The 11221-nt window shown below is 44.1% G+C and overlaps 1 protein-coding gene across 1 annotated transcript in view; it reads right to left on the bottom strand.

The window, feature by feature from the left end:
* Positions 1–8400: 8400 nt before the first annotated feature.
* LOC119356341 overlaps positions 8401–11221 on the bottom strand; it is a 4934-nt gene continuing 2113 nt past the window's right edge. The window contains exon 3 of the mRNA XM_037623284.1: positions 8401–8780. Within this exon, the coding sequence (XP_037479181.1) occupies positions 8744–8780 (37 nt within the window). The 3' untranslated portion in view covers positions 8401–8743. The remainder of the gene's footprint in view (positions 8781–11221) is intronic.

Genomic DNA, 11221 nt, shown 5'->3' with positions numbered 1-11221 from the left:
ATGGCCATTCACACGGCCGAATCTCCGCGGCACGAGGAAGATTATACTTGGGCTTCTCTTTCTCCTCATTTTCTTTTTCCTTTGAACCCCGGCTTGAGGAGCCTCTCAACAATCTCCTCATCATTTTCTTCCTCTGAAAATTTCTGAAATTTTTAGTGACTCAAAATAAAGGTGGACCAAACTCAACAAGATTGATAGCAACTACTCCCAACAAGTGCCTAGAGGCCATATCATGCATAAAAAATACTTTGGACCATATAAATTTGACATGCAAGCTCAAGAACAGGGTCACCAAGGCAGCCAAAATTTGCAATAAACAAAGCACTAGAACAAAAACTAATTGGACCATTGGAGGAGTCACCTACCGAAGAACAATGCCCCAAAGCAGTTTTATGAATGGAGCTTTGAGCAAGGAGATCGAAAATGGCAGCAAAATGAGCAAGAACACGAGTTTGAGCTATGGAGTGATTTTTTCTAGAGGAAGAGGATGGGTGCTCAAATAAGTGGAGGGGGCCACGTGGGGCCTTCAAGCATAGGGGCGCACCCGAGGGGCTGGGCGTGCCCTCCACCCTTGTGGCCAGCTGGTGAGGCCCCCTGGTGTGTTCTTAGCACCAGAAATTCTAAAACATTATATAAAAAATCATATCAAATTTTCAGGGCATTTGGAGAATTTTTATTATCGAGGCATTTTTTATTGCATAGATAATTCAGAAAACAGACAAAAAAACTAATTTTGCTTTATCTATTATAAATAACAGAAAGTAAAAGATGGGTACATAAAGATGTGCTTTCTAAATTCATTCATCCCATGCCCATCAAAAGGAATCCATTAACAAGGTTGATCAAGTCTTATTAACAAACTTCTTCTAAATGACATGAAACCGGAGAATTTTCGAATAACACTAGGTTACCTCAACGGGGATATGCATGTCCCCAACAATAAGAATATCATATTTCTTTTTGACAGTGGGAAGAGGAAATTCAAAACCTCCAATTGTAATAGTTGAAATTTTTCCGATAGAATTGATGCTATGAACTTGAGGTTGTCTCTTAAAAAAGTGTACCATATGCTCATTACCATTAACATGAAAAGTGACATTGCCTTTGTTGCAATTAATAACAGCCCCTGCATTATTCAAAAAGGTTCTACCAAGGATGATCGACATACTGTCGTCCTCGGGAATATCAAAAATAACAAAGTCCGTTAAGATAGTAACGTTCGCAACCACAACAGGCACATCCTCATAAGTACCGATGGGTATAGTAGTTGATTTATCGGCCATTTGCAAAGAAATTTCAGTGGCACAAAGTATCATGAGCCTTTTGTACTTCTTTTTCCCGTCAAGTGTTGACAAGCTTAATCCATAGACTGGACTTATATACGGAGAAGCTCATGTGCTGCTGGAGTCTGATAACGATGAAAATGTAATTATGACCATTTTTGGAGAAAGCAAAACCAAACATGGTAACCTGCACGGGTTTGGTGCTGAGCAAGTCATACTGGTTCATGATGATGTTGCCAAAAAACAAATTATTGATCTTGTTGGTAAACAAGCTCTTGTTTTGACCATTGTTAAATGTAAGGGCCTTGAGTTTCAGGTATGGGCCTATAAATTTAGTTTCACCTCTGTTCATTTTGCAAAATATTTTAGTTGTAGAACACTGTTTCAAAATGTGTACTTACTTCATATATATTGTGTAGGATGTGTTGTTGTACAACTTTTTTGGTTCGTCGCCTTTAAGAAACAAATGGGGAGTTCTCTATGGCTACATGAAAGAGAAAGATATTATATCACACTCTGAGGAGATCTCTCATCCGGGTTTCAACAGAAGCAAGCATTATCTTCTCTGTTCAGAGCTGAAGCAACTATATGTTGCAATCACATGCACTAGGCAAAGACTCTGGATATGTGAAAATACGGAGGATTACTATCGACCAATGTTTGACTACTGGAAGAAGTTGTGTCTAGTAGAAGTTAGATTACTAGATTCTTCCCTCATTCAAGCAATGCAGACGGGGAGCAGAAGTGATGATTGGATGCTACGGGGAAACAAGGTTGGTGATCTTACTTATTTAGTCTGGAAGGCCAATTTTAATTTACCATGCTATGCATTATGTTGCCTATTGAGTAATTTCTGTGTGTTCTTAGTCTTGTGAAATTCATGTTTTTTTGTCTCACAGTTGTTCTATGCACACAAATTCTTTGTTAGGCGGGTCATGGTGTGTACCTACTTACAGTTTTACCATTGTTATTCCATGTCACAAGTTCTCTCTTTTTTATAGTTATTCAATGAGGGGCAATTCGAGATGGCTACTATGTGCTTTGAAAAGGCCGGTGATGCACACAGAGAGAAGTTGGCAACAGCTGCTCGACTTGTAGCGACTGCTAACCGTGTCATCTCAACAAATTCGGAGTTGGGCAAGGCTTCATTGCAAACAGCATCAGAGATTTATGAGTCCATAGGCATGCATGAGAAAGCTGCTACTTGCTATATCAAATTAGGTGACTACAAAAAAGCAGGTGTGCCAACTCTCCATAATTTCCAAGATGTATCCATACTTTGAGATTTCATCATTCCGTAACGTTTCACGTTGTCCTTAAAGAGCTGCCATATAAGTAAATGTCATCAAATTTTGAAAAGTTTTTTCGAAATGATATCCCTACATAAATTACGGACATGCTAATTTTTAGCTTTCATATGGATAGTTTTACCTCACACTCCATGAAGCTCTGTGTGACTAAACATTGTGTTCCTTGCCATAGGTATGGTCTATATGCAAAAATGTGTTACTTCTAAACTTGAGGATGCTGGTGATTGTTTTGCTATGGCTGAATGCTGGTCGGAGGCAGCTGAAGTGTTCTTGCAAGCTAAATGTTACACAAAGTGTTTCTCCATGTGCTCGAAAGGAAATAAATTATTCAATCTGGGCCTATAGTTTCTGCAGCAGTTAGAGGAGGAACATTAGCTTCAGAATTAAAAATCCTCGGAGGTTTCTGCAATTAGAACAAAGTATCTGGATAATTGTGCTCAACATTATTTTGAGCATGGTGACATAAAGCATATGATGCCTTTTGTTAAAGCCTTCAGCTCTATGGATCATGTACGGGCATTCCTAAATTCTCAGAATCTTGTTGATGAACTGTTGAGTTTAGAGATGGAGATGGGTAATTTCCTAGAAGCTGCAAGAATAGCAAAGCATAATGGAGATGTCTTACTGGAGGTAGACATGCTCGAGAAGGCAGGCTTGTTTGAGGATGCGACATGGCTTCTCCTCCATATCATTGTGGATTCCTTGTGGTCTTCAAATAGTAGAGGGTGGCCTGAGATATGTAGAGAAGGAACAATTGCTTTCAAAAGCAAAAGAGATGACAGAAAAGGTCTCTGAGTGCTTCTAATGCTTTGTTTGCGTGGAAGCTGATGCACTGTCATATGTGAATAAGTCTCTTCCCAGTTTAAATTGCACTTTGGTTGAGGGCAGAAAATGTGCAAACTTGTTAGTTGAACTCGTTGCTTCCCGTTCGATTCTTGATGTTCATCTCCAGTCTCGAGCCTCTGGATACAATATAGAATTAGGGCCAGGATCTGAGGATGAAAATAGTTGTAATGATATGCTGGCCTCTAACCAGATGTCACCCCAAACTCTATTTTATGTTTGGAATAACTGGAAGTCAATCATAATCAAAGTACTATCTCAACTTTGCCACGCCAATGGTTCAGAATTAAATGATTATCCAGTTATGTATGAAGATCTTTGTGCCAAGTACATTGGATTGATAAAAGATGGTGAAGCTGACAGATATGTGGTGCTTAACGTGAATGCAAGTTGGCTTTCTACCGCTGGCAGAAATTCTTTGCAGCAAGATGGCAACAGATGTTTCTTGGGTGCCCCTCGGTGTTATTCATGTGCTCAGTGTTTCTGGATGAATGAGTTGTCTTCTGTTGGTTTCAGTGTACTTAAGAAGTTGGAGTCCATTGTTCAAATTTCTCCAAAGTCGTCATCTTCTTATACCCTGGTGAGAACCATCCTTATCATAAATGAGATAGCAAAGTTTCTGGAAGAACCACAGTTCAGTATGCCAAAAAGTTCCATGAAGTTAAGAAGCTTTTTTGTTCTCTGCAAGCGTCGCTTATTTGAGTTAGTTTTTCTTGTGTGGAGAGATGGGACAACAAGGAGCCTCTTGCGTCTACTTGACTCACCAGCTGCATATGGATTGATTGCTAATTCTCTTAATTCAAATCTTCGCCTAGCAAATAAAAATCTGACTCACAAGCATCTTGGGAGAACCACAATGCTCCTGCTTCATGCAGCACAATTGGATGAAGCGCTACTTTCAAGACTACTATAGTACCTGGACAATAGTTCTGATTGGGCAGAATTTTTTCAATATTTCAAAAGATTTCTTGACAGTGGTGGTAATAGATTCTCCTTGATCTTGAACTTTAAGCATTCTCTTGAGTTTACCTTCAATGTGAAGTGGAAGGATGAACTGGACTACATATCCCCAATATGCTATGTGGGTCTTATGGAGTGCCTTGGTTTTATGGCTTCATCATGCTTAATACAGAATGATTTTATATGCTGCATGAAATCTCTGTTGGTCAATATGTTGGAGTGTCGTACGAGCAAGGTTTACATTGACACCTGCCTGGTATCTAACTCGAGCCCAGATTCCGATCTTGATCGTTTGGCATACACTTCAGGTCGTTTCATATATCAGACAATTATGGCTATCTTGACGAGCAAGCATATGCTCCAGGAATGTGTACATAAAACTTCATGTCCTTCTAGTACTTCATACAAACCGGTCCTCCTTAGACTAGTTGTTACACTTTATCCACTGATCCTTACTCTTTCTCTGGGGAATTGCTACGAGGTCACACATAACCTCCTGGGGAATGAAGTGTTTAAGGATTTACCTGTGGAGTTCTCTCAGAAGATTGTACATGCTTTGCAAATTAAGTCTCGCACACCAAGCAACTTCACAAGAGTGCTTGCTAATGCACTCGCCGCAATCGGAGATAATATGGTAGTTATTGCCTTATTGGTACACCCAAGAGCCCGGTAGACTGTCGAAACTTAAATGCTTGTATGATTAGCAAGGAGGATTTGTATGATGTTCCGAAGATAATGGCTCTTCTGTGTCCTGAAGAAGCAAGTTTTGTAAAGCAAGAGACTCCGTTGCCTGAAAAATCTGATGGTAATAAGTCTGGCAATGTTATTTCTGGAAACATTCCTAAGGCTGCACAAGATAATGAGATGGAGCGTAGTAGTGAGATGGCTTTAGCTGATGACATACTCATTGAGAAGCTTGAGACTCTTCGAGCCGAAGGCCTCGTGAGTTTCAAATGTTATAATGCTTGTTTTGTTATCATCCAGTTGGTCCCAATGTTCCCAGCTGCCAAGTTATTCTAAAAAAGTTAATTTGTGCAGGAAAATCCAAGGGCCATCAGAGCAACTCCAACGGGCCGACCCAAACGGACGGTGTTTTTATCCGTTTTTTGTCCATTTGGGTCGGCCGCCCGCCCGCCGTTCGCCCTCTTTTAGTTTTGGGTCGGCAGTGCGCCCAACGGGCCGACCCATTTCATAACCGCATGTGCGCTTTAAATCATGCCAGCTGGCGCTCCAGCGCGCGAGAAAGGTTCACGCGCGCGGGGGAAAGCGGCCTAGCGCGCGGGAATGGTTCGCGCACGCGCCGCGGCCGGTGCTCGTTATAAGAAGGCGCTCCCTCCACACTCTGTCTCGCTCGTTGTCCGCCGCTCACTCGTCTCGCCTCTACGCCACCATGTCGATCCGCCGCCTGGGCGCTTCGGATTTTTGCGGAGTCCGCGAGCGCCGCTCCGGCACCTTCTCCGAGATCTGGTTTCGCGAGAAACGTTTCATCCTCGGCACCTTCGACACCGCAGAGGAGGCGGCCCGCGCGCACGACACGGCGGCGTGGCGCCTCTTGAGGCCTCGTCGGGATATGAATTTTCCCGACGCGTCGAGCCAGCGGGCGTAGGATCTGGCGCCTCTCCCGCGGCTTTTCATCGACGAGGATCGTCGTGTCCACCGGAGGCGGCAACGTCGCCTCGCCATCGCCGAGATGGATGTGGAAGCCATGGTGGTGTGGCACGAACGCTTCCCGCAGGACATCGTCGACGAGCGCCAATTCTACAAGCAAAGGAGGTTAGAGAGGGACGCGAGGAGGACGGAGCGAGCCGCCTATCAGGAGGACAAGCGTTCGCGGAAGCAGGCCGCTCAATTGAAACTGAAGCTACGAGAAACGTCAGGTTGGGACTTTGAAGACGAGCAGCATGCTGACGCCTACATTCAGACGTCGGAGGAGGACATTACTGAGTCGGAGTCAGAAAGCGACGAGTAGTGGTCTTTTCTTTTATCTGTGTACGCTAGAACTATCTATGTATCCATTTTATTGGAAAAAAAATGGCCGGCGGCGCCGGCGACGAAGCAGGCGGGCGAGGGTGTACTGTTTGATGTGGAGAGGCCAATCCAATGTGCCACCGACCAGCGGGCCCGGTAAAAAAAGAGGGCGAGCACGCGCGTCCATCTTGTGTCCGTGTTGACGCAAATCCAGCTCAAAAATGAGTCGGGAATGGTCGACAGGCGGGCGAAAGCGGACGCGCGTCCGTTTGGGTCGACGCATTGGGCCAACTTTCTTGTCCGCGCCGACCCAAACAGACAGCCGCGGACAAAATGGGTCGTCCCATTGAAGTTGCTCTCATTGAACTCCTTGTAAGTGCCCTTCCATGGCTGGAAATTAACACTCCAGCAGGGATTGATAAACGATTGTTGGACAATGTCAGGCGCATCTGCAATGAGTTCGAAAATGGTTCTGGCAGGTAAGCGAATGTTAATTCAGGGCCAACTATAAAATTCTTAAATGCAGTACAAATGCCGCAGATATGCACCCTCAAGACTAGTGTAAGAGACATGACTAGGTTACCCCCATGTCTTGTGAAAATTTACCACTTCGTGTGAATTATTTTGGTCATCACAGAGTGAGGGGAAGAGCTTTTCTTGCTGTGGAGAAGTTGTGCCAAGGTGAGAACAAACTGCAGCTAATCTTCCGAGTGCTGACTGAGGCCCTGTTTGGTTTGGCTGTGGATTTCTAAAAGCAGCTGTAAAAAATCTGCTGTGGAAAAACAGCTGTGGAAAATCTGATGTGAAAAAGATGTAGGTCATTTGGCAAACCAGCTGATATAGCTTTTTCAGATTTTGACCCTCAGCGGAATCAGATTTTGGAAAGCACGTCCTCAGCTGCTTTCGCTTTTGGTTTAAATTTTGGCAGTAGATTTCTGAAATCAAATTCTACTGGGTTCGGCCTTTGGTTCAAATTCTGATGCGCGGCAGCGGAATCCGTCGTTAAAAGCTGAAGCAAACAGGGCCTAAAGCAAGCCTAAGGAGGATTGAAGCGACAAAGAAAAGCATGAATGACTGGAGCAGCGCTGCTGCTGTCCAGCCTCAGGCTGATGCCGACGTATGCTCACATGACGACGAACCTGACACGGGAGAAGCTGCGGCCTCGACTTCCAGAAAGGCAGTGCAGAAGCACAAGAGCAAGTAGAAATCCAAGAAGTCCAAGGGCCGGGGCAAGAAGTGAGCTGCTGTAGCTGTGGCCCGTAGGCGCTGCGGTTTCCCTGTTGTGAAACATTTGCCTACATTGGAGAAAAACTTGTATATCCCATCACCGTAGAAGGTAGAACCAAAGTAGAGCAAGTGCTATATAATCCCATCACTGTAGAACCTAGCGGATAGCAGGTGCCGTGTTCTGCTTGGATGTGCTGGTGGCTTATGTTGTTGCCTTGCATATCCTTAGTTCCTTACTGCTGCTGCTACTACTAGCTGAGCCTGTTTGTGCCCTTTTTGTTGCCGTGTTTATGCCGCATCTTTTCATTGCAGACCCAGTTAAGCCAAAAAGTAGTTACAGTTCATCCCTGTGAAGCTTAACTAGTTACTAGAACAAATGGAGTACTACATTCGTTCTTAAAACATATAGTACTTGACAAACGGAAACTAGACCAACGGTTTGGACAAAAGGAAATGTGTTGCTTCACATCAGATCAGGGAGGGAACTTGGGATCGGATGACTGCAAGATTGATAGCATCTCTCAGCTTTGACTGGTTGTGAGGGCTTGTTCTTCTGCCTATTTACTAGTATTATTATATTATATCCTAAGTATTTACCTTCGTCTGCCACTAGCCTGTTTTGCCGGGACCCACGAATGTGAAGTTCCAGCTAATTATGTGGAACGAGCTAACGGAAAGTATTAGGCCCTTTCTCTGCCTTGTGATCACTTTTCAATCCCCACATATTGCATGATTTTTTTTCCTTTTCTTTTTTTTCAAAAGAAAAACGAGTCGACAAGCAAAACTGCATTGCTAAAACAGACTTGAAATTGGTGAAACCGTGGACAGCTTAAATTAATCATCCATATGAACAGACATACGACCAATTCTCAACACGCCAACAGCCATGATCCAGTAATACAAACGATGTGATGATAGCATTCGTAATTCACCTAGGCACAGAGTAATGCAAGCATGGATCACACTCCAGAACCAACACGTTCCTAGCTACACCCGTACTGATACTCTCACAGCTCTAAGTTTAAATTAATCACCGTCAGTCAAACTGCAGACATGCTTAAAATAGGTACAAAGCCCCTAGAACCATGATAGCCGACTTGGATGACCGGGGCGAAGAAATGAAAGGGATGGGGTGCTCCAGGTGATCATCTCTTAGCATGCAACATCCCCTCCATTGTCCACAGCAGGCCTACATGATAGTCAACAACACAACTGAATATGTGCACAAACATTTTTTTTAATATAATCCAATAGGGGAGGAACCCCGCGGAATTATATTAAGGAGCTACAGGAGACCCCGAGCCGAACCCGACAAATTTTAGCCGAAGTGGCTAAACTCACAGGGGGTCAAACCAGAAACCACATCTGGGCTCCCACCTACATATATGCACAAACATTATATGTAGATAATGTATAAATAGAATTATATCATATAATGGCATTATACTATGGTATACCACCTACATCTATTTAGTAGGGCTGCTAAATCAGTAACTGCCTCTCTTTTTTCCAAGTGTACTTATCCTGTTATCCTACTCACTGTTTGTGATTGATCTCACCATTTTTGCGATGTTCTCCACTTCTTTGTGTCCCCAAACAAATGGAACGCGTGTAGATATCTATGACCCCAAAGCAATTCATTTATAGTTTGAAAAATCAAGTGTGTATTGAAATAGTTTAAACGAGACATAGCTGCAGCTAGGATGGAGAAGTCTGAAGGCATTGTCCACAAGCACTAGCCGCGCCGCATCTAACACTTTAATCTAGAGTTTGGTACATGGGTTTGGGGTGAAAGACCATTCACGAAACAAATCGATGGTGAACCTGACATTAACTGAAGCAGATCAAAATTCAGGTGCTAACTTACTTCATCTAGACGGTCACATTGTTTCGCTGCTAAGACAAAACTGGAGGGGCTCTAAACAGTGTGTAGCAATGCAATGCTAAACGTTTGGCGAAAGAGAATAATAATTGGTGAAGGACCTTTGCAGATCTTGAGGGCGGCAAGGAACAAATTATAGATTAACTGGTTTGACCCTGAATACTTTACTGAGCGGCTACTTTTGTGCCCCTGAACAATTTACTACTAGCCACGCTAATAGAGCTACAACCACTATGTAGGTACTATACCAAATCTCAACTGTTAATTGACTACTACAATCGGACACGTAGAAGAGTCCCAAGGAGATAGAATCTCCCATTCTGCCTACATCCTACTTCATCTTTTGAGTCGAAAGTGGCTAAAGTTGCTTCCACGGGGGGTCAGACAGAAGCCAGAGCTGGGCTCCCACCTATATATATTCACAAACATTATGTAGCTAATATATAAATAGAACAAAAGCGATCAAATGTCTGTTCACAAAGGCATATTTGTTTTCTCAGCACAAGTTACTGGGGTTATACTATGGAATACCACCTACATCTATTTAGTAGGGCTGCTAAATCAGTAGCTGCATCCTGTTATCCTACTCACCGGTTGTGATTGATCTTACTGTTTTCACAAAGTTCTCCAGTTCTTAGTGTCTCCAACCAAACGGAACACGTTAAGATATCTATTCTATAACCCTAAAGCAATTCATTTCTAGTTTGAATAATCAAGTGTGCAGTGAAATAGTTAATGCCAGGCTCCGAGGCAGATAGAACAAGACATAATTGGAGCTGGGACGGGCAAGTCTGAAGGCATTGTCCACAGCCCAAGCCACGCCATACCTAACACTTTAATCTACAGTCTGGTACTTTAGTTTGGGATGAAAGGCCATTCAGGAAACAAATCAATGGCGAACCTGATATTAACTCAACCAGATTAAGAAACAAGTACTAACTTACTCAATCTAGACAGTCACATCGTTTCGCTGCTAAGACAAAACCAGAGAGGGGGTGTATTGGTGAAGACCCTTTGCAGATCTTGAGGGCAGCCAGGAACGAATTATAGATTGGTTTGACCCTGAATAATTTACCTAGCTGCTACTTTTATTCCCCTGACGATGACCAGTTTACTATTAGCCATGGTAATAGAGCTATAACCACACCTCTACAGCTCTGCTGTTTGTGGAATAAATCAAGGTACTACCGTACTAGCACATTTCTACTGGCCTGTGATTAATCTATCTATGAACTATACAAAATCTCAACCATTAATTGGTTACTACAATCGGATACATAGAAGAGTTCCAAGGAGATAAGAGCATCTCCACTAGGCTCCCCAAGAAGCCCCCCAGAGGCACTTTTTCAGTGCCAGCGGGCGAAAAACTCTCCACTCACGCCCCCACGACCTTAAAAAACGCCGGATTTGACAAAAAACAGAGCCGGCGGTACCACGGCGATCCCAGGCCACCGGGGGGCTGTTGGGGGCGGAGAGAGAAGATTTTGCATGTCAATGGCCCACTGTCAGCCTCTCACTCGCCTCTTCATACTTTTCCTCCCGGTCCCCACCCACGTGCCCACATACTCGCCCCCCCCCCCTTGCTGGTCGCGGCCGGCCGGCCGCCTCCTTGCCGCACGCCGGCCTCTGCCTCCTCCGCCACCCTCTGCTCACATAGCTCCGCCGCGCCGCCCTACTGACAGCGCACCGCCGTCGCCGCCCTGCTCGTCGCGCGCCGGCCAAGCTGCCCATCGTGTCTTCTTGCCTTC

The sequence above is a fragment of the Triticum dicoccoides genome, chromosome 2A, assembly GCF_002162155.2.
Source record: "Triticum dicoccoides isolate Atlit2015 ecotype Zavitan chromosome 2A, WEW_v2.0, whole genome shotgun sequence".
NCBI classification, from domain to species: Eukaryota; Viridiplantae; Streptophyta; class Magnoliopsida; order Poales; family Poaceae; genus Triticum; species Triticum dicoccoides.
This window is presented reverse-complemented; position numbering and strand designations above follow the sequence as displayed.